The sequence below is a fragment of the Ammodytes marinus genome, assembly GCF_949987685.1.
Source record: "Ammodytes marinus genome assembly, chromosome: 21".
In the NCBI taxonomy this organism is placed as follows: domain Eukaryota; kingdom Metazoa; phylum Chordata; class Actinopteri; order Uranoscopiformes; family Ammodytidae; genus Ammodytes; species Ammodytes marinus.
Genome location: NC_137225.1, coordinates 14691668 through 14715940, shown reverse-complemented (window position 1 = coordinate 14715940; position 24273 = coordinate 14691668). Strand labels below are relative to the sequence as shown.

Below are 24273 nucleotides of genomic sequence, written 5' to 3'. Positions count from 1 at the left end.
GGAATAGTTCTCCCAATTTTTAAGGGACTGTACACTATAACTTTAATGTGTTTGATTTGGAGAACGTCCTTTCATTTCCCATGAATTCCCGTGAGAAAAATACATTGCACACAGACCTCATGGCTCTTGTTTACCTCCATATCTCTCTTTCTTACTTTCTTTTTCCTCACTTGGGTCATTACGCTGAAATAATAGTAGTGTTGGCTCCTCCATGGCTGACCCCTGGCTCACTGCGCTGGGCCTGCTGAGGGGAGAGAGGTGGGAAAAGATCTGGGGGTGTCTGGCGCTCTGGGTGGGGGAAATCCCTGGAGAAAGAGTGAGGAGAAAGATGGAGGGGCGTTAGGACTGCCAGGTTTTTTTTTCTTTTCTGGGAGAGTGGGTGACAGCAGAATAGTTTTGGGGGAGGTTGGAAGCTCACTCCACCTGTTGAAAATAGAAAACCAAAAAGTAGGTGTATAGCGTAAATTAATGTAGTGTGTCATTATAATTGACCCCCGTCGGGATTTAGGAGGCTTAATGAGGCACTTCAGGGTTCAAACACTACAGGAGACCTGGTTTACATCAAGTTAGGAAACAGAGGTAACACCCTCTCTTTCTCATTCACTTTGTGTGTGTGTGTGTGTGTGTGTGTGTGTGTGTGTGTGTGTGTGTGTGTGTGTGTGTGTGTGTGTGTGTGTGTGTGTGTGTGTGTGTGTGTGTGTGTGTGTGTGTGTGTGTGTGTGTGTGTGTGTGTGTGTGTGTGTGTGTGTGTGTGTGTGTGTGTGTGTGTGTGTGTGTGTGTGTGTGTGTGTGTGTGTGTGTGTGTGTGAGTGTGAGAGAGACATACTAGAAGACCGCAGACCAGTAGGCAGACACAGCATGTAGCCTTGGCAGAATACCCACTGTGGGCTCGGGTGCGGTGTGGAGAGAACAGACACACACACACACACACACACACACACACACACACACACACACACACAGGGCTGTATGGTACGCTAGAGTGAGTTGATGAGATTGGCAAGGGTTTACTTTTGCGGGCTCACCAAGCGCCGCATTCCCATATGTTTGCGAGGGCTTTCCACTGTATGCTCTGCCAACCCAACTGCGACACTGTACACCGTAATGTGGGAAGAGTTGGCTAAACATGCTGCATCACAACCAAACCTCAGCTTGTGTTCACACACACACACACACACACACACACACACACACACACACACACACACACACACACACACACACACACACACACACACACACACACACACACACACACACACAAGTACTCTTTTTTTTATAACAATACAAGTGCCACCTGTTAACCGCAAATGAGAGTGGAAGGATAAGAGATGACTGTAAGGGTTCCAGTAAAAAAAGTTAACAATTCAACATAAGTTCAAAGCGTAAATGGTAAAATTCAATAATTTCATAGAGACCCAACATCTGTTCATATTTGTTATGATGCGAAAGATTTCCCTTAACCGTCTAAATTATCTCCTTTATTGTAATCCTATGCAGCAAGATACTATTAAGTGGGTGTACAACAACAGTGAGAGCGCCAAGGAGGACAACCAGAAAACTAACCAGAGGCCCACCCTCGAGGAGAATGAAGACGGCTTCGAGTGTAAAGTAGAAGGTGACCGCACACATATACACACACATTTACAAGAAACCACATAGCAACTACTCATTTTGGGGGAAAGCAATTCCGCCTAAGGTAACACAGGCTTGTTCGCAGGGGAACACCCCCACCCCTCCCCCACACACACACACGCCCCACGTTTACAAGTCCGAACAGGCTCATCTGGATTGCGTTAGTCTGAGAACAGCCGTCTCCTCTGGCTCAACAAGTGTTAATTCTGCCCCCCTACGATTTATGGATCCCAATGAGAAAGTAAAAGAGGAAAGCTATTCCCTTCATAGCAAACAGCTTCAGAGGAGGATTTACTGCTGTATTAAGTCATCGCGTTAGCATAAGGCCGGTTAACTCTAGGAAATGCTCATCATTTTCTGAGGTTGATGGAGGGAAGCCATGTGCAGCAAGCCTTCCTCTGAAATGAGCTGCAGATTTGGTGGTCTTAGGCCTCCCACAGATGTGTGTGATGATGAAAATGCTTTTTTGTTGGAGGGATCAGGCATTTTTTCCTCTGCTGAGGACTATTTTATTATTTATCACAGAACATGATCAGTACATCTCAATTCGTGATTTGCTCAATTGCGCTGCCATGTTTGCGTGCAAGTTGCCAGTGAAAATGTAACCGCTGTCTCTTTGTTATTCTACTCCTGTCATTCTGCAATCTCAGAGGTCATGGACAAGTTCAACACTATAGCCATTATCGACGGAAAGAAGGACCATGTAAGTCTGACAGTGGACAACGTGCACCTGGAGTATGGAGTGATGTACGAGTATGACAGCACAGCTGGCATCAAGTGTCATGTGCTGGAAAAGATGGTGGAACCCAAAGGATTCTTCAGCCTCACTGCCAAGGTATTATATCCTGAACCTTTTGATCCAGTGTCTATATATAAAAATGATATATTATCACATCTATATGGATGATAATAAGTATCACTTGCTCATTACAGTCCTTCTTCTTAGCTGGATTCATTTTTCAGTCAGAAGTAATTATGGTAAAAACAAGATTTGACTTCACCCTGATTGGTTAGTTGACATTTTCTATAGTGGTCTTATTTTGTGGGATTCAGACTATTTATTTTGCGATGTTTTTAATTTAATAAAAATGCTTTGTGTGGTGCAGCTGCAACACTACCTCCCCAGGTTGTGTGACATTTGAATAATTGGATAGTTTGTTAATATTCACAATTGGATTTATTTGCTAACCCAAACCCTTTTGTTTTCTTCTTAAATGTGATTTGTTGTCTTGCATAAGGGACGTGTCAAAATGAAGTTTTGATACCTCTAATATATCGGTAGATATTATAATTAAATGGAGCATATTCCTCACTTTATTTGTGTAGCATGACATGAATGACATGTATCACTTGTTTCCAGCTGAAAATCCAGGTTGGTTTTTGGGTTAGTGGGCAAAATGTACCAAAGCTGCAATGCGCTTAGGGCACTGTAGGGAGGAACCACAGCAATTATTTTGATGAGCCTTGTCTGATGAGAAAAACCCCCACAGACTAGCAGTAGAGCAACTCTTAAATGATTTTGACAAGTTATCTCTTTTCTTTTTTCCTTTCAGCCCCCTGTTTGGATGAAAGTGAAATTTCAGTAGAATGTGCAATCAATCACAGTCTAACTGATAATCCGAAAGCACTTTTTAATGGCATTTTCCACACAAAGACGTAACCTAAGCACACACATAACCAGCCAACAGTTCTCATGCTGTGTAAATTGAGGGACTTGATGCTAGTTAAACCTGAAAGCTTTATTAAAGTCGTGTTAGTTCCCAGCTGTGTTAAGTGCGTGCCTTTTACATCCCAGTAGTGAGGTTCACAGAATGATCATTATTGATTTGAAGATACACAGAATTGGAAAAAAAGAGAATCACTCAGACATACCGTAGAGATCCACACAAGCTATCAGGGGGGGAAATAAAAATCTGTTTTGCAGTGTCTTTCTGCCAAATTCCAGGATGAAGCACATCTCTCTTGTTCATGGTACATTAGGAGAGTTGGGTTCATTTCTTTAAGCCCATGTAGATTTACAGCCCTTGTGCTTGAAAGCACCATCTTAAATGAAACCCAGTGACATGCACACAAATAAAACTTGCCATGTCCCCTCCGGCTAGAAGTGTTTTTCCCATTGCTCCAAAGTGAAAGTAATTTTAGTATTATTATAAACATCTGCCCTAGCAGTGCGCCATGTCCTCTTGAGTCCTCTGTGAATTTTAATATCGCTCACACTGTCCGGGGCGGATGGGTTTTTCTTCTGCTTTAGTCTCTTCCTGCTATTACATTTCCTCCTGCTGCTTTTCTATCTCCTCCACCGGGCATCTCGTTAAGAGATGGCTCAGAGATGTGTGTCTCTCTTCCTCCTCATCTCTAATCTCTGATCTGGAACGCCAGGGTCTGCATACGTGCAGCATATGTATCACAATCTTGATTTGTCTCCATGGATTTTTCCAGGGAGGGCTATTTGAGATGTCCGAGTTAAACTGCTCACGAGTGCAATCAGCCCTTCAGCCAAATTTAGATTTTTGTTTCCCAATGCAAAGGAGCTATTCATCCCCTCAGTTGTTCAGAAAGGGACTTAAGAGACATTTGTATACCAGTTTATCTTACTTCCCTTCATGTTTGCCCTTCTGACCAGATACTTGAAGCGCTGGCGCGTAATGATGACACGTTGGTGCAGATGTGCGGCAGGTTGAGTTTCAGCTGCGACGTGCTTCCCGAGGAGCTGCAGGTACGCTTCAACGCCATGTGTGGTGAGAGGGTGGAGCACATCAACCGACGTATCACCAACTACAGAAAGGTAACTGTCGTGTGACGCTCTGATTGACAAACATAAAGAGTCTTCAGCGGTCTCTACCATACTTTGGATGATATTTCTCTACACCATGAACTGCATATACTCTATATCATTTTTTTAACACAGCTTTCTACCATAATGCGGTCTTCTGCAATTCACTATAGGCCGGCAAAAATGTAAACGTGACACAACTGGTGTTCAAATACCACTTTTACATTTTTTTATGCTGTGTTTCTAAGCTGTGTGTTTTTGTCAGCATGGAAGAGTCGAAACCCTGTTGAACCAATTATTTCTTGACGCACCTTGATCGAACTTTTACGGCGACCTCCGCTGCTCACTGGCTGAGATTGAAAAGAGTCTCCTATACATGTATGAAAGACCTCTGCAAAAGTCAGGGAAAAGTACGGAAAAGGTCCTAAAAAGACACCGACGTCCTTGATGCATGCCTGTTTTTCGCTGCGTTGGTGCCCACATGTCAGAAAACCAATGACACACTGAAAAGAAGTCCAACACAAGTGTCAGTGTGTGAAGGCTGCTGTGCTTGAATGTAAACCGTTCTCATTGGTGGTGAAGAAAAAACATTTAGCCCGAGATGTCTGTCATTGGCCTTCAAACCTGTCATAGACTGTGTGAAAATTAAAGCACTATGCAGTGTTATCCGGCGCTTTGTTTGTAATTAGGTTACAGCTGGTTGACAGAGCCAGTGCTTCCATCAGTCTTCTTCATTCACATCTGTAAGCGCATGACTGTAGGCCAAACATCCCAATGCGTGCAAATATGCGTGAGGCGGGGGGAGAAAGGAAAAGATCTGACTCAACATTAGAGTGTTCCTGCTTGGATTAATAACCAGTCCATTTTATAAATAGCCATGGCACGGCCGAAGCCAGCTCTTTGGTTGTGTAAGAACTCCTCCCTGCACTGGAGCATTCCTTCTCAGTCCCCCTAGAGAGCAAGAAGGAAGGGAGGGAAGAATGAGAGAAGCCAGGATGAACGAGGGAGGAAACTGGCAGAGAGAGACGGAAAGACAGAAAGCAGAGAGCGATACGTAGAAAAAAACGTCAACCTGAGGCCACAGATGTGTTGAGACTCTTGGGTCTCAAAGAGAGGGTCGGGCTCATTGTTCCATCTGGAGCACATCATCTCGCGTGTGGGGGCTTTGGTATAGTACACATACTTGGGCTATCTGAGATAACTGAGAAGACTTGTTTGGTTTAAGTGTCTTAGTTGACATTTACATTATGTTCTGCTTACGTTGCCTGACAGTCCAAGTTGCTAAAAAAACTGATCCGAAGTGTTTAAGGCATCTGCCCGTTGGAACAACCGAGACAGGATGCAGGCCCCCACGTTGAGGGAGGGTTCAAGGAAAGTGCAAGCAAAATGTTGCAAAGAAAAAAAGAATGTGTTCATTATATATTCTGTATCAGCTCTATTGGATCCAAGCGGTCTGTCCGGCTCCGTGTGTGTGTGTGTGTGTGTGTGTGTGTGTGTGTGTGTGTGTGTGTGTGTGTGTGTGTGTGTGTGTGTGTGTGTGTGTGTGTGTGTGTGTGTGTGTGTGTGTGTGTGTGTGTGTGTGTGTGTGTGTGTGTGTGTGTGTGTGTGTGTGTGTGTGTGAACACAAGCTGAGGTTTGGTTGTGATGCAGCATGTTTAGCCAACTCTTCCCACATTACGGTGTACAGTGTTCGCACTCGATTAACGGCCCATGTGATGTTAACTTATCGGAAGGAATCTTTATTATATTTGAAGCGTCATCCTTTTTTCTGTTGTGTTGTGGAAAGCCTGTTTGATATTACTGGGATGAAATAAAAGCTACAGTTCCTCTGTGACAAATTCAAAACATGAGCTTTGTGTTCTGGTGGTGGGTTGATGCTACAAATCACATCACAAACAGCAAAACATAATCTTTCAACACGACTAGGCGAGCTGCTAACACAGCAGTCTAATTGAAATCATATCAATTTAAATGATAAGTGTGTCTCATGTTGTTGGGCTCTGGAGTTCTTCTTCCCATATGCGAGCAAAGGTGACACTGATTTGGGTTAAATATTTCAGTTGCCATATAACAAAGGCTGTCAAGTATGTATAACAAAACAGTAGATCAAGTCGACAGATATTCTGTACTGTGTTTCTCATGGAGCCTTTTGTTCTTATGCCAGTCAGGTACACCTATCAGTGGTATAATGTGAAACCTTTGAAGCCTGTCTGATCTAAAAATTTCCATTTAAATACCCATTCCCACTTTGATTGATCAAACCTTCCTGCCAAAAGAGTCATCGGACGACATCCACTATGAAAAATAAAAAAGCCATTATAGTGCAATATCTCTATCCATATTTGTGACTCAAGGTTAACCTTTTCACTTTAGCAACACATTAACTAAAACATAGGAAAATATATTTTCTTATTTTTCTACTGTGTAACAGTTTGCACGGGTACTGAAGAACAGAGCATGGCCCACCTTCAAGCAGGCTAAGGCCAAGGTGTCCCCCCTCCACAGCAGCGACTTCTGCCCTACAAACTGCCACATCAATGTGATGGAGGTGTCCTACCCAAAGACCACCACCTCCCTGGGCAGTGCCTTTGGCGTGCAGCTGGATAACAGGAAGAACACGCTGGAGAAGGGAGGACGCAGCAGCAGCAGCAGCAGCAGCAGTAGCAGCGCGGAGCACGGTGAGAGGAGACGGGGAGCATGGAAAACCGCCTGCACAGTGGAATAATGATGCATATTCATCTGAATATTTGATTGAATAATATTTTTTTTCATATTCTAGGTAAACTAAACCCCATGGTTTAACGTCCAGCACACTATCACCACCATGTAGATTTACAGCCCTTGTGCTCTTAAGTGTTTGAAAGCACCATCTTGAATGAAACCCAGTGACATGCACACAAATAAAACTTGCCATATCCCCTCCGGCTATAAGGGTTTTCTCATTCCTCCAAAGTGAAAGTAATTTTAGTATTATTATAAACATCTGCCTTAGCGCTGCGCCATGTCCTCTTGAGTCCTCTGTGAATTTTGATATCACTAACGCTGTCCGGTGCGGATGGGTTTTTCTTCTGATATTATAAGAGGCGCATATTAGTCAGAATATTTAATTAAAAAAAGAATTCTGTCATATTTTAGGTAAACTAAACCCCATGGTTAACGTCCAGCACACTATCACCACCATGGCGGCACCATCGGGTCACAGCCTGGGCCGGACCGAGGGGCATGGTCTCCGCTTCCTGCTCAGAGAGGAAGACCTGCTCACGCTGGACGCTTACCAGAAACTCCTCTACAAACTCACCACGGTGGTCAAAGAGATGGAGACGCACGGTGCCCATATTCACGAGTGAGTGGCGGCACTACACACGCTACACCTGCGCCTGTACAATCATATGTATGTCGCGAACGTAAAGGTACTCACAAGAGACACATGAACTTGGTCCTCATTATGTACAACCCCGCAAGTGATTCGGGGCTCTGTTTCATTAAATGGGCTTGTGTTTGAGATGAATCTATTCTAACAAATTCCCCCTAGAAATGACAAAACAGAGGAAACGTTTATTTATTTTTGATACTATTCCAATCTCCTTTTTCATTTTGGCAGAGAGAGGTGCCCTCACACTGATGTTATCTGACTTGATTTGAAGTGTTCTTTGAAACCAGATTGCTTTGTATAACGGGCTGTAACTTTAGCAGCCTTTATGGTCGATGTGCTGCATCTGGCACCGGGCGGGCATACATTTTGGTCATTACTCTGGCACCTGTGTGTGTGTGTGTGTGTGTGTGTGTGTGTGTGTGTGTGTGTGTGTGTGTGTGTGTGTGTGTGTGTGTGTGTGTGTGTGTGTGTGTGTGTGTGTGTGTGTGTGTGTGTGTGTGTGTGTGTGTGTGTGTGTGTGTGTGTGTGTGTGTGTGTGTGTGTGTGTGTGTGTGTGTGTGTGTGTGTGTGTGTGTGTGTGTGTGTGTGACAGAGAAATAAACAGAAGGAAATGAAAAAAACAAAACTTTCTCTGCCATGTGTCTGCACAATTTGTGCACCACGGTATGCTTGTGCTTCATTTGTGCTCAGGATTTAAAACTGATATGTTGTGTGTGTGTGTGTGTATTTGGGGGACGGGGTGTATTTATGTATGTGTGCGTATTAGATCAGTGTTTCATGGCTGGCCGCTCTGGGTTCAGCATGGTTTGCTGGGTTCATTGTTTGGAGGCGCACAAGGCTACGGAAAGGAAATTGGAAACACTGCACCAGTTGTACTCCCACCCCCAAACAGGAAATACAAATCTCAATGAAGTGCAGGGTGTGTCATTAGGGCCAGGTGCCTTCTGGAAATGCCATTCATCAAAAACAAACCACTCATATATGCATGCCTGCTCAGTACACAGAAATACACTAGTACACACATACCATGGTTACTCTTTCAAAATAAGACAAAAGGCTCTTCCAGATTTCCCCTGCAGGAGTTGGTCAATTTTGGTGGGCAACTGACTGATTATAAGAGATGTATCTGTTATGTTATCTGATTGATTTAGTTATTACAAGTCGCCTCGGCTAAGGCAGAAGCATTTTGACAATGACATTGAAAGTCTCCGCACCTAGATGGTGCGGAGCTGTCCCCTCACCGTGGTAACGATGAGCCCAGTCCACAGCGGGGCCCTTAACCTGATGCCTTTTTATTTATTTTTAATTAGTTTTTTTTAGCTGTATGTATTAGCTTGTTTTTATATAGCCTGTTATGAAGTGTAATTTTAGCATTATAGTGTCAATTGTGGTGTACTTTGTTTGTGTGTGTGTGTGGCCTTGTGCAAATTCTGCAACTTCTTTTCTGCTGCCTGTCTTGGCCAGGACTCCCTTTGAGAAGAGTTACTGTAACTCAATGGGACCTTCCTGGTGAAATAAAGGTTAAATAAATAAATTTAAAAAAATGACCGAGTACGGACACATTTGGTCGCGCTCCTGTCACTGCCAATTAGCATTGCCTTGTCCATGAGGCGCGCAGTCAAATGGTCCGAGACAAGGCTGTTGAGGGGCTAATGACTTTTACCATCTGCTATCTGTTCAAACATGCACAAACACACACACACGCATACGCACATGCACACACACACTTCAGGAGCTTGTTAAGAGCAAACAGCGCGGGTGAGCGTGAGGGCTTCGCAGCAGCGGGACTAATATGGGTTGCTTTGCTTCTGGGTGCTTTGCTCCGACTCTGTGGGTGTGATCAGCCCTCCTGAACTCTTCATTAATTTAGTTTGCATATTAACCTATTTGTTGACTTGTGCTATAGGATCAATATTGCTCATTTTGTTCGTACATACACCCTTATCTTCCTTCTCCAACTCTCCTGGCATTGTCTAAGTCCCTCAGTGGCTATTTCTCCTGCCTCATTTCCTCCATGTCTTGCTGTCTGCACGCACGCACGCACGCACGCACGCACGCACGCACACACACACACACACACACACACACACACAGATATTCTTCCCTCCCTGGGTCTCTTTCCGTACTGGGTGTGACTAACTTTGGACAGCACCACTTAACTATGGTGTAATAATAATGAACTGAGCGGAAACATTGATGACTTTTTATTTTTGGTGCACCATCAAACCCAAACCCCCCCTCCCACCCCCCAACGTTCCCAAACCCAAAATGAATAGAGGAAGTCTGCGTCGGAGATTAGAAATATCCTTAAGTAATTTAGGAAAAGACAACAACTGGTCATAGAGTGTCGTTACATAACTTCTTGGCCGATTTTTAGTGGCGGATCCAGTTGGAGGCCAGAGACCTGTGAACCTTTGTCTCTGGGCCTAAGACGAGGGGGTCACAGCTGTGTGTGGACGTTTCCCCCATGTGACATGCTTTATATCAAGACTTTCTCCCTTCCTGGATCAAACGTCCCCCTCACCACTTTCCTTTTTCCATTTGTTTCACATATTTTCTCCTCATTCTTTGCACATCATTAATAATAGCGTCAATGACTTGCAGGGGTTGCTGAACTACAGGTTCCCCTGAATTACTAACCTCAGGTATGGATTAGAACATGCAAATGCCCTTTAAAAAAAACCTGGAGCTCTGTAATCAGGCCCGGTTCTAGACAGTTAGATTAGGGTGGGCCTTTAGAAATTTTAGGTGGGCACACAGACCGAGGATGAGAGCGCGAGCGCAGAGCGCGCAAGCAGAATTCTTTTGCCCTTGTAAGATCTCTGCGTCTGCTTTTTGGCACATTTACTGTGAATTGTGTTGAACACAATATGCAAATACATTTTGAGTGTTGCTGTGTGGGAGATTTGATTCTTGCATGTTTTTTTTCCAAAATGTTAATGAATAACATAATATACATTATATACAACATAATGTATCTTTTTTTGAAATCGCAGTATTAACTGTAGTCAGCTTGAGCTGATTGAAGAGAAAGCTTTGGGACTGGGCAACCTGGATGTTGGTAGTCCAGAACTACAGTATATACTATACACACTATATAGATGTATAGTCTTTCCACTATTGGCTCCGATGTCCAGCTGGGTGAAAATAGTAGCCAGCCGAGGTCACAACCCTGTTAGTGGGGTCCGGGGGTATGCCCCCCCGGGAGATTTGTTTTTACCTTTTTAAAGTGAAATGCATGAATCTGAAAATTAAGAGGCTAAATCTGAGAAATTTTGTGTGAACAAATAATTTGGAGACACTGGGTCAGATGGATTATTGAAGAAAGACACATGGATTTTCCATAGAAATATAAATTTGAAATAAAATATTATGCAGGGTGTTCTGGGATAGGCTTGGTGCTCTTTTTCTTTTACGGGACATATGTTTCTGTAATATAATGAATTCATTTAAATGCAGTGAGAGGAACGAAGCAGAAGAACTCTGTTGTCCAGTTATCTTTTTTTCCACAGATGAGGCTGAAATAGGCTATATGCATGGGCAACTGAGGGCAGCCCCATTTTCAAATATTTTTAAATAAACTTAATACACACTGTGCATGCCATGGACTTGAACGTGACGTGATCAGTTAACCTCGGATTACCTCCCATATGAACTGATTCAATTATTAAGCTATTAACTACCTACCAAAACATTGTATTCCTTTTATTGTATGATAATTTACATTTACATAATATGATGTTGATATCAAACACACAAACTAAAAAAATAAAATAAAATGGGTGGGCCCCCCTGGCAGTCGGGACCCTAAGCAACCGCTCATTTCGCTTATGCCTCGGGCCGGCTCTGCTGACCAGTGACCATTATAAGCGGGTGGGTAACTTGGAGGCAGGCTGTCCTGCCCACCCAATAATACAATTAGAAGCAATGCATGGTAATGGTATATTCTCTAGTATTAATTAATTGTCTGAATTGTATTTGACATTTTCTTGGACAGCGAATGAACAGGTCCGTCCGTTTTATTTTTTTGATTGGGTGGGCACTGCCCACATTTGGGTGGACACGGCCCACCCTGGCTACGGCCGGCCCTGTCTGTAATGCAAATGAGTGCGTGGAAGCGTCTATTGATGTCTAATGGTTTAATGTGGCAAAGTGGGTTAAAGAGCTTCCAGTGAGAGATTATGAGATCTTTCTGATGAACAGTGGTCTCTCTCTCTCTCTCTCTCTCTCTCTCTCTCTCTCTCTCTCTCTCTCTCTCTCTCTCTCTCTCTCTCTCTCTGTGTGTGTTGAAGCCCCTTCTCTGATCCAGTGATTACTATTCTCCCGTGCGCTCTTCGGATAGTTTGCATCCCGAAAGGCCCCCCCTCCCAAACTGTGTTCACACCTTTTGTGAACCAATGACCAATCAGAGAGCCCGGAGAGCTTCTCCATGGCGATTGGAATGCCACTCTGCAGCACTGGAGGCTGCTTTGTGGCGGCTCCTGGAGTGGACCATAATGAGGGCATCTCTGTGGCCCAGTCGGCCTGTGAATGGGTAGAAAAAGGGGGTCAATGGTGAGAGGGGGGAGAGGTGTTTAAAAATCATAAAGACTGAGGCATAAAAATCTGAGACTCATTTGGGTGACATGTCTCCAATTTAAAAGGAGCGGATGTTATGACACAATGGAAAATGTAAGCGCACAACAAATTAGAATAAGGCTGAAATGTAAACAGATATCGCGTGTGTGTGTGTGCGCGTGGGGAGGCATTAAAAAACACAAATCCAGCATTTATTGGAATATGGCTTTAAATGCCCCCATGTGTTGCTGCAACTGTGAAAATATCCGGGGCAGCTTCTTCCTGCTCCTCTTGACTGATACACCCGTCTGATTACAATACAGGCCGGCGGTGACAGTGAGAAGGGAGCTGCTCTGTGTGCAGTGGAGTTGCAGCGTGTTGACACAGCTGTACCCTTTACGCACGTTTGAACCTATTTATAAAACCAATGCCGATCCCCGAGCCACCGGAAGCTGTTTAGCGGAAGCAGAGCACAAACAGGCCGGTTGCTTTTGATTAGCCCTCTCAGTCAGCTGTGGGGAGTCCAACACTTGAGCCCACGCACATGTACACATGGATGCCATAACTGCCACGATTGGTTAAAAAATACTTACTGTGTCATAAGAACCAGAGCAGAGCCCGCCTCATCTAAACCCAATTCCTGTAAAGTTTATCAAACTTAAATGACAATATCTTACATTTTTGATTGATAACTATTCCTAACTCTTTTTTTAGATTCAAAAGTTAGAAGGATTTTTGCGCATTAGGGGTTTACAGGGGGCTTTAAGTAATCACTCAACTCTTTTCTTTTTTACTAATGTTCTCCCTCTCTTCGGCAGCCTTTTATCCTCCATCACCCACCCTCCGCCGTCCGAGGCGAGAACCCCTACAGAGAGCTTCATATCGGCGGAGAGCGAGGGGGAGAAGGGCGAGCGCAACGGGAAGAAAGTGTGTTTCAATGTGGCGGGGGACGAGCAGGAGGACTCTGGACACGACACCATTAGCAACAGAGACTCCTACAGGTAAAAAGCCAAGTTGAAGGGGTGGTTGCAGGAGATATTCCTCGATACGTGAGTAAAGTTAAAGGTACACTATGCATTTTCAGAGAAGGGGGATTGTGTACAATTTTCAGAGTCTGCAAGTTAGTTTACAAAACACATTTACTCTACATTTATTTCTAAGTTTTGAATAATTCTGTCATCATAAATCAAATTATTTTGAGGTATCTGGATCCAAACGTAAGACTAGAATGTGTTTGTGAACAAAACTCTGGACTGTGCTGCTGTAAACAACAACAGTGAAACAGTAACTTTTCAGGTAGCTTTCTTACTTCAAACAGTGTTCCAGGGATCCAATTATCCTGTGAGGAAAATGTTGGTTTATTCAGTTAGCTGAGAATATACCTTAGAAAATGTTCACTTCTCTGACACACCCAAAGTTGCATAGTGCACCTTTAAGCTAATGAAGTATATTTTTTCCTCATTTAAAATTTTTCCCCAATGTTTCTTCCCAGCGACTGTAATAGCAACAGGAACTCCATCGCCTCCTTCACCAGCATCTGCAGCAGCCACTGTAGCTCCTATGTTCACAGTGATGAGATGGACTCAGGTATGCACGAGTGCGGACTGCAAGCATTGTTCTAGACACATGAGTTAACTTTGGCACACACACTAACTAATTCACTGTACATCTATACACTCTCTCTCTCTCTCTCTCTCTCTCTCTCTCTCTCACACACACACACTCGCACACGCACAGGCACTGCAATCATATGGAAGTAAGAAAGAAGAAAAAAAAGTTCCCATCTTCTGGCTGTCATAATCAATGCTCTCCAATCAACCCAAAAACGTTGCAAAGTAGTCCCATAAGTTACAGGTCATGATTACAATTGAGCTTCAAAATGATAGCGTCTATTAGACAGGAACCAAAAAAAATAAAAACTTGGGCCTGAAGTTGACTCTAATTAGAGATGACAGTGTTTGGCTGCACATCTCAGCTGGATTTGATATTAACGTCTTCAACAGCTGTGTATCCTGTCAAATATCCTGTCCTCCGTCTCTTAAGAAGTCTCTGTCACACAAATGCGCACACACAGCCATACACACACGCATTGCAACTGTACACAACGTCGGATATATTAGCTCTTCTCTTTTTCTTTATGGTAAAATCATAGAACTTTCTATAAGAAACATGTAAAATTGGAGTAAGGATTTTGCCATTGTCGATGTGTCTAATAGCACAGTCAGTAAGTGACACTGTGTTTTAATATAGTAATACTTTTGTGGTCTGATGCTGACCAGTTGTAACCCCACCCCTGCAGGAGATGAGATGCCCTCCAGTGTGTGGCTGTCCCACGATAAGCAGAAGAAACTTCACGGCTTTTTGGAACATCTGTTCAGCCAGGTGGGTCTGCCAAACATTTCCATATACGTGGTTGATGTGCCAGTTGGAAAACTTAACTTAGATTTAAGATTTTTTATAGATGATATATTTCTGGATAGGTTTCATGCAGCACATTCCCACAATCTATTTGCTCTCGCAGATGAACATTCTTTTTAATGTAATTTATCTGATTTGCCTCCTTAAGAAAAAACATTTCCATTTTTTTAATTTTGTTAAGCTGAAAGGTCAATTGTTGTGTTGTCTACTGTATATTGCGATAGATTGCAAGTGGCTGGGATTTGATTGGTCTTTCACGCACAAGCAAGGTGTATTGGCCCGGTTAAAAAGAGAAAGAAATTGCAACATATGTAGAACTATTAGCATATTTCATGTTCAACAAAATGTATATATATACAAATATATATTTAGACTAATATGAAAGAAAAACAGAAAGTGTGGGGCTTTTCTTTACCTCAGGAAGGGAACATTGTGACAGCACTTAAGCCTGACCTTTTAGACCTTTTTGAAGCAAAAGTTGACCATATCTGATTTTACACACACACACACACACACACACATGCACGTACGCACGCACACGCACACACCATTCAGGAGAAGTTTTATGAGGATGTCTCAGTCGGCAGTGGAAAAGTAGAAGAAAAAAAGTCCTCTGCCTTGCTGCCTCTGCACTTTTGGGCCGCTTCCTGTCATTTGTTTTATTGTCGAGCAGTTTCCCCAGCTTTGTTTACATACTGCTTAGCAAATTGTATTATTTGGGGCTCTGAGGGATTGCGTGCGTGCGTGCGTGTGTGTGTTCCAGAGAGAGTGAGAGAAGCAGGTGTTGGTTATGTTTCGGGCCTCAGTTTTTATTTTTTTTTGGCTTCCCTCCTCCGCATACTGTTTGATCTTAGCTCAGTGGGATACTGTATCATGAAAGCGCTCCTGCTTGACCCCTTGTGTTTCCTTCAGGTGGACTCAATCAGCAGCATGCTGCGAGGGCCGGTGGTGGCTCGGGCCTTCGAGCAGACCAAGTGCTTCACACCTGGAAGAGGACTACAAGGTAAATCACCAACCACACATCATTCCACAGTGTATATATTAGTTGAACCGCTTGAGCAAGAAATCTACTTTGACTTTCAGAATAGAAAATATTGATCGTTCTGTCTTAGTATCTTCACAACATATCTCAATTTCTGACAAGTTCTGACAATTCTACATTAATTTTTCTATGTTTTTATTTATTTTTTGGTGCATAGTCGGCTGGAGAGAAGAAATAATATGTTGGAGCCCCACCAGCACATACACTAAGAGAAAACACAGCACACACTGGGAATGTTGCAGCCGCCTGCGCACAGGGGCTGAAACTTCCTGTCGGTGTGTGTGTGTGTGTGTGTGTGTGTGTCTGTGTGTCTGTGTGTGTGTCTTTGTTTTTACTTGTGGGGACAGATGTCATTGTAGCAACAAGCGGAAAAGTTCTAAAGTATAACATTCCTGCTTCAAAAATTCCCATCCATTCCTCCCTCCTGTCCTGTCTTTGGCCCTTCACTCTGCAGCGTTCTCAGTATTGAAACAGCACCTTTCCACTTTTACGGTCACTGTAAGTGCCCAGCCAAAGTAACAGCTATTGTGCCTGCGTGTTATCTCATTACTATATTTTGACTATGTGTTTATTTGCCACCGCGCTTCACCTTGGCCTTGGTGTTGTAACCACGCTGTCTATTGTTAACACTTTATCTATTGCGGGAAAAATGTAGGAAATGTCACTGGAAATGGCTAAATATATCCTTATCTCTTCCCGCCTTAAATGTATAAAACTAGCTGACGGTGCCCTTTGTTTATCTGTGGAACACTGTGTTCAGACATCTCAAGCCATTTGTTGGAGATAAGATAGAAGAAAACACTCGAAAGCAACACGTGGTGTGAGCGTTGTTTCCCAGACTGCATGTTTCCCATTGGTCTGTATTATACTCTGTTCATAAGCTCTGCTATGGAGAAAAAAAAGTTTGCTTGTTTGATGTCCTTGAAAGTGACTTTAATGGATTGCGATGCTCAATAATAGCTAAAGAGCAGATTACTCAAATATTCTGTATGTTTTGATAAGTGAATCTTCTAAAACCCCCCTGACCCATTTGGCTTAAAGACTCCCCTCTCATCTCAGGCCGTATTCAAGTGTGCGCTGATACGCTTGAAGTGAAAATAGGTCTGCATGTGTTTTCTGTGTGTGTGTGTGTGTTTGTATGAATAAATGCCTTTGGGAGGGATGCGAAAGGCCTTGATCAGAGCCGATCTATCTCCACTGAATTAATGTGTGTGGTTGATAACAAAGCAAATAGGATTATCTAACAAGTGGAGCATTCCTGGATCTGATCTCTCACACTCACTCTCTCTCTCTCTCTCTCTCTCTCTCTCTCTCTCTCTCTCCCTCCCCGTCACCAATTACAACAACACACACACACACACACACACACACACACACACACAGATTTTATGCGGTCTGAAACTGGTGGTGAGATGCGCCGATAAAATAAGAGGACTGCTGCTTGGTTCTCTGGGTTTGTCTGACCTACATTTCTGTCAATTCATTCGGCGAGAAAAAGCACAAGACCAATATGAAAAGAAAAGAAAAGATGATTAGAGAATGGTGACAAGAAAAAGACTAGCAAAGCAGGGAAAGACCCAGAGTGTGGAGATTGCTTGGCACGTGTCATCTTTTTCTCTTTTTTTTTCCAGAAATATTTTTTTGACTGATCAATCGAAATCTCCTAAATAATTAAACCATGTTCATGTTGCATTGTTATAAGACTCTGATGCACCCTAACTGCGGCAGTAAAGAAATGGCTATTTCATCACACCCATAAACATCAGTGTATATAATTGACGACTAGATAAGAGTCGGAGAGAAATGGAGCTGGAGAAGATAGAGATTAGAACAGATGGAGGAAGACCATTAAGTGAGATGCGTCAGGGGGGAGGAATAAAATAATAAGCTTGTTTCTCTTTCATTACTATTTAATTATGCATGAAGTGGAACAAGGCAGTTTCCCATATGTATCCACTTTGTGCCTATGCAAAGTTTGCCTTCCAGTTGATTCACGTAGAGTCATGTATCTTAGCTAATTCTCTGTGCACGTCCTTGTGTGTGTGTGTGTGTGTGTGTGTGTGTGTGTGTGTGTGTGTGTTCTTCTGTCAGAGTTCCAGCAGGAGATGGAGCCCAAGGTCAACTGCACCAAAAAGTTACGTCTCCATGTCAAGCAGGACCCCTGGAACCTCCCAAGCAGCGTTCAGACCCTCACGCAAACAATCGCTAAATATGTTGAGGGTAAGTTTGTGTGTGTGTCTGAGTCTGTGTGTGTGTGTGTGTGCCTGTCTGTGTGTGTGTGTGTGTGTGTGTGTGTGTGTGTGCCTGTCTGTGTGTGTGTGTGTGTTAGTGTGTGCTTGTCCGAACTGTTCCAAACACGGTTTAAAACACACACACACAAAATGTGGGAACAGTAACATGTCTGCAGTATTTTTCTTGTAAAGGCACGGCAGGCTTGGGAGGGTAATGTACATTAAATTGACCAATTCTCCAGTGTGCCTCATATTTATTAGATGCAGTAATGGCCCCTGTTTACAGTGGTGTGGTTACGGGCAGCACCGGACCGCTAACTGCACTGCGCTCTTTAAACTTTGAAGCCTAACACCATCCTGGGATACATAAATTACAGCTACGGAGTCAGAGATGAAAACTGGGGATTTGAGAACAATTGAAATGAGATATATATATATATTTTTGCTCCAGATGGGAAGTTCAGCCTCATTGATTCCCAACAGTTTGTGTGTGGGTTCTTTTTGTGTGTTTGTTGGCGCACGGATTCAACACACAGACACATACAGGCTACGGGCGTACATACAGGCCCAGCCACATGACACTCCTGGGAAAGGTGAGCTGCCGGTCACAACCAGAGAGAGTGCAAATAAGCAGAGTTAATATTAATGTGCAGCTTGGCCCTGTGTACAGCCCTTCTTTTTTCCCTCCACCCTCCCTTTTCCTTCTCCCCATGATGGGTTTTTCTTGCAGTGCAGCGTCCTGCCAAGCTTCCCCGCAGCTCTGATATGACTATAAACAAATGCGGATTTATGTTATTATCTTTGCCTGTGGCTGGTTTTTATGATACCGTTTTTTTTTGCCTACATGTGAAGATAAACAGCTGTGTAGCTAGGATGGAGTAGAAAGAGTTATACAGCGCTGTCCCGTTTATGACGTTAAGGTGGTGGATTTTATAGGACAGGTCATGTTTTTGCAGTAGGGGCTCTTTGGGAGTTGATATGAGGTTGTTTCGCTGTCTAACTGCTTTTATTTGTTTTTTTTTGTTTTTTTTTCAGAGGTGAAGACACGGCTGCTCTTGGTCTTGCTACAGTACACAGGTTGGTATCGCTCTCTTGCAGTAAGACAGAAACAAGGAATACAGCACAGACACGGACATGTTCTAAAACGTGTGCTCAATTAAGATCAAAAGAAAACTCCAAAATAGAAAGTAAACATGACGGAAAATAACCAAAAGGAACGGAAATCAGAAACACACACTCCGAAACTTAAGAGTTTCATGAAGGAGAAACAGAACAGTTACAACTTAAAGAGTTTAGTAGCAAATTATTAAGACATCTGCAATCATTTTAGTATACTAATTTTTACCATGCATTATTGCTACAGGCTCTGAGAGGTATTGCAATACTGAAATATAATCTATTCTGCTCTGTTACTTTATGTACTTGGCTGTTTTTAATATTCTATTCCTGCTGTTTTCAAAAGAAAATACAACGAAAGTAAAAAATAAAATAAAAAGTAGTTTGAGCCCATGAGGTGCATAACACTAATAGATGCTATGGTTGAAAAGGTATAAATTAATTAAAAAAAAAGAAAAGGAAGTAGGAAAAGATAATTTTTTTGTACTAGAATGTGTTAATAGAGTCAAAGCAGTCCTTCCTCGTGACACATTATTCACCTCTGAGAGGGATAATTATGCCAGCCAATTATTTTCCACACGAGCACACCTGTCATTAGCTCTCCTTCTCTTCTTATACAATATTTAATACCCAGGCGGAAAAAGAAAATACTTCACCTTATTGAAAGCTTTTCTGAACTGTAGTGTGTTTTAATAACCCAACACTACTCATGTCACTTCATTCCTGTCCCTTCTTTTCACACCTTACTTTGTGATTTTGCATTCTAATATGACCTATGTCTGACTATTCATCTAACTTTTCTTTTGTATCGTGTGTACTTTTTTAAGCATGGCTTTTCTCATTGACCTTACATCCTCTTCCTTTCCCCCTCCAGACTCGGAGATCCAGCTGCGTCGAGATATGGTGTTCTGTCAGTCTCTAGTTGCGGCCGTGTGTGCCTTCTCAGAGCACCTGCTGGCAGTCCTCAACCAGGTAGATCACACACACACACACACACACACACACACACACACACACACACACACACACACACACACACACACACACACACAAAATACAACATTTACATTGGTATGAAATACAGAGCATAAGCATAATCTTATCTTTTTTCTGTTGTTGTTTGGTTCTCACTTTTGTTTTTGTGTTCACTCTCAGTTCCACAACATGGGCAGGGAACCGGAGCAGGACAGCTCTGACCCCCAGGACCTTCAGGAGGCCCAGGAGGCCAGCCGCCGTTGGCTGGAGCAGATCGCCAGCGCTGGGCTGCTCTTGCACTTCCAGTCCCTCCTCTCTCCCAATCTGGTGAGCAGCAGAAGCTCTCAAAACAACATGTGTTTTTTCGTTTGTTTTAAAATGACCTATCCTGTAGTCCATGTCCACTGTCATAACAAGACATGGCATGCGTCAGACATTTTAGCTTTATCTGTTAATACATATTCTTTCCTCAAGTACCACCATTTGTAGCACAGCATAGCGCATTCTGATATGAGACTTACTATTTATCAAGCAATAGGAACCACTGGGATGCAAAGTCTCTATGCAGCATTCTGCTCACTGCGTGTAATGGCTAAGCAAATACAAAGGGACTTACCAATCGGTTAGATCATCAATCAAGATGCCACTACCAGGCTGCACAGTGGACACACGCACGTGTGCACACACACACACACACACACACACACACACACACACACACACACACACACACACACACTCATCGTCATGTGGATAGCTTGCAGCATCGTCAGCAGTTTCAGCTGCAAACAACTAAAAGACCCACTAAAAAAACTATTTTCGTATGTTACAAATTCATTCAAAGGTTTCTTAAAGGATAAATGCTCAACAGGCCTAAATACTATGAGATTGTCATCCTCGGTGCTATGCAGTTGACTGACAGAACTGACTTGACTTATAGCCTATAATGTCAAGCACTGTAGAATCATTTTAGTCATGTTAATTGTATTTTGGAACAGAAAACGTGGAACATAGTCCTGTCATCTTTTTTGCATTGCTGTCAGGCTATTCTATATTCTCTGCATGAATTGAAGCCAGTCCAGTGAAAAGACCCATCTATAGAGGAGTTCATTATGTACAGCCACAGTCTGATTGCTAAGCACGTACACTGTGATCCCAATGAGATCCATATTAACCTTTCCCTCCAAGAATTTTTCAATAATGACTTGTCTTCGACCATGTCAGTGAAGCTGAAACTCAAAGTTTGACTGGAGTTCCTTCAAAGCAGTTCTTTTCCTCAGTGTTTCTTGTCTGTATTTTTAGCCTCAACCACATGGACAAACATTTGTTTTTTATTGTGATGAGATTTTTTTAGATTTTGTTCTTTATTTCTGTCTTCTTTCCCTGCGGGATTAGAAACACAGGAAGTGCTTTTGAAAGTTTATTTTTGATGACTGTTTATTTAGGTTATGGGGTGTGCGGCTTAAGTCAGATCCTCAGCTTTTCCAGCATCCTCCTGCAGTACTGTCTCTCTCTCTCTCGCTCTCTCTCTCTCTCTCTCTCTCTCTCTCTCTCTCTCTCTCTCTCTCTCTCTCTCTCTCTCTCTCTCTTTACCGTTCCCTTTACTTCTCATGAAATTTCCTCATTCAAGTGTCGCTGTGGAGCCAAACAGGGTCCCAGTACCTGCAGGTGACTCCAGTGAAATCCCACCATGCTCCTTTTCTGGTGCAAAGTGGGGAATGCTGCATTTGTGTGTGTGTGTGTGTGTGTGTGTGTGTGTGTGTGTGTGTGTGTGACTGTATTTTCATTTTGTATTTTATTGTGTTAGTAATGTGTCAGGTGGAGGCTATTTATGTGCATTTCCAATTTAGAGATAAACTTGCCCCACACACACACACAGCATGTTGCACTTGGCAGGGCAGCGGCTACCCCTCCGTCACATGCAGGGCCATCTCCAATGTGTCTTTCTAGAGAAAAAGGGCCCTAATCCTCTTTCACCGCTGCTCCGTTTATCCCTGTGTGTGTGGTGGATGAAGAAAGAGAGGACAAGAAAAGAGAGAGGATGGAAAGAGGGGCTGAGGAAGGGAGGGAGGGAGACCATGCAGAGCGTCACAATTCAAAATATTCCAGCCGCTGTCGCCGTGGCTGCGAGCAGATGTGCTTGTTTGTGTGCGAGGACTCCGGTTTGAAAAGGAAACATGCACACGTACACACATTCAGAGCTATAAAAGCAAACAGGAACAAGCTAAAGCAAACAGAAAAACAGACAAAGACTTACACACACTGTCTGCAGCGTATGTAAACACAAGCTGGCTCCTCAGATGGGCATGCAGGCATGTGTCACACAGTTAGAAAAAAGGGCAACATTTCTCATAAGGCAAGAACACATACACTCACAGAGCAGACGGAATGATCTGCTTTTGCTAAATGATGCTCTTTTGCTAGAGGACAGGTCTAGTAACTTTAATTACTTCTAACCCCCCCAAAGACAACAATAAAAACAATTGGAATATTATCACAATAAAATGGGCCACCATTGATTGATTGACTGAATGCCATACTCATACTACGGGTGTTAAAATGTGATGTGATTAACTGATGCAGTTCTTTTTAATGAGAGACACAGACATTTTGTTGTATGTCAAATGCAATGACTATAAAGGCTTCTGATTCTGAATAAATAAAAGACAATGGACAAAAAAAATTATAATAAATAAATAAATTAATGAATGAATAACAAGTACATAGTTCTATGAGGCCAATTGCAGTAGAGATACATGAGTGTTTGAGTCTATTAGTCCTGCATCTTGTCAGAATATATCTGCGGCCATAAGGAAACTCCTTGGACAGGGGCGTGACTAGCAATTGGGAGGCAATTGGTCTGGAGCTCCAGAGGTTTTATTTGACTTTTGTTAAATCTTTTAAGTTTCCTTATTTTGTCATCTGCGTTTAGCCACTATTACTCAGAATATACTCAAAGTAATGGAAATACTTTCTTACAGTTTTTCTCAGTTGCTTTGGTGCTTTTCTCAGATCAGAATGAAAATTCTCATAACTATTAGTTCAACCTCCGCAACATTTAGTCATTTGAGCACATCATAGTAGCAATTTCTCCTTCCTCTGAACAAATTGCAAATGCTTTTGGACATGTATCAGCTGCTTTCATACAAGTATCTGCTGTTTTATAACATTGTCATTTGCTTATGTCATGTCAGTCAAAATTAACTATACTTATGGATGCTGAATAGTCGTTCCCAATAAAACTAATAGTCTTCAAAGTTTTCAAATGGCTGTACAAGTAGTGTATAGTGCTGTCGTGAGCATTTTCAGGTAGTGTCACCGAGTTCTGACCTTTTTTTTGCATTGGAAAACACTGAGAGAATAAACTGTCATAATGAAAACATGAAAAAGCCATTTGACTATCTTGTTCATAAACGATGGTGTCAAGACTTCTAATTTTGATGACACTGGCAGTTTCATTGACATGCATACTTGCTTTTGAGGAATAGACTATCCATGTTGAGCAAGTGATGTACTTTTGCAGGTTATCCACTAGGTTTTGCAGTTTGCACTAATTGTTTTGAGAAATGCACTAACTGCTGTGCAAATGTTAATAGTGATGTGAGAAAAGCACCAAAGCGACTGAGAAAAACTGTAACACTAATGTTCTCACTTTCTCTCTGCAGACAGACGAGCAGGCCATGTTGGAGGACACTCAGGTGGCTCTAATTGACCTGGAGAAGGTCACTTTCTACTTCCAGCAATTTGAAGGGGAGCCGCTGGTGGCCAGTACGTACACTGAGACATTTTTTATGATTTGTTAACAACATTTGTCTCATCATTACCTCATCATTGCTAAAACTACAGTCTACGAGATTGAGCTTTTGAAGTAGTGTTCTTAAATTCTATTTCTCTCTCTCCTCCAGACATGCCCATGTCTTACCAGGTGGAGGGCACCCGTCAGACCTTGAAGGTTTGCTTCTACCTTGAGAGTTTCTACTTCTCCCAGCTGCCTCACAGGCTGAAAAGCGGAGGAGGCATCAAAATCTACCCTGTGCTATTCACGCAAGGTACGCAAGTGAGCCTGGGAACTTGTAACACAGAGATGAGAGCTTATTTTCTGGATGATCGTAAACACACTGGCGGTACGTACAGTTTGTCACTATATCTGTCA

General features: G+C 42.8%; 1 protein-coding gene across 1 annotated transcript in view; it reads left to right on the top strand.

Moving 5' to 3' along the window:
• Nucleotides 1–24273, top strand: part of prex2 (phosphatidylinositol-3,4,5-trisphosphate-dependent Rac exchange factor 2) — a 101017-nt gene that overhangs the window by 49741 nt on the left and 27003 nt on the right. The window contains exons 21-35 of the mRNA XM_080050609.1: nt 1501–1618; nt 2286–2470; nt 4259–4420; nt 6840–7086; nt 7544–7751; nt 13157–13339; nt 13831–13925; nt 14638–14720; nt 15669–15759; nt 17890–18018; nt 19065–19106; nt 20020–20117; nt 20301–20447; nt 23786–23888; nt 24026–24169. Coding sequence (XP_079906735.1) covers nt 1501–1618; nt 2286–2470; nt 4259–4420; nt 6840–7086; nt 7544–7751; nt 13157–13339; nt 13831–13925; nt 14638–14720; nt 15669–15759; nt 17890–18018; nt 19065–19106; nt 20020–20117; nt 20301–20447; nt 23786–23888; nt 24026–24169 — 2035 coding nt within the window. The remainder of the gene's footprint in view (nt 1–1500; nt 1619–2285; nt 2471–4258; nt 4421–6839; nt 7087–7543; nt 7752–13156; nt 13340–13830; nt 13926–14637; nt 14721–15668; nt 15760–17889; nt 18019–19064; nt 19107–20019; nt 20118–20300; nt 20448–23785; nt 23889–24025; nt 24170–24273) is intronic.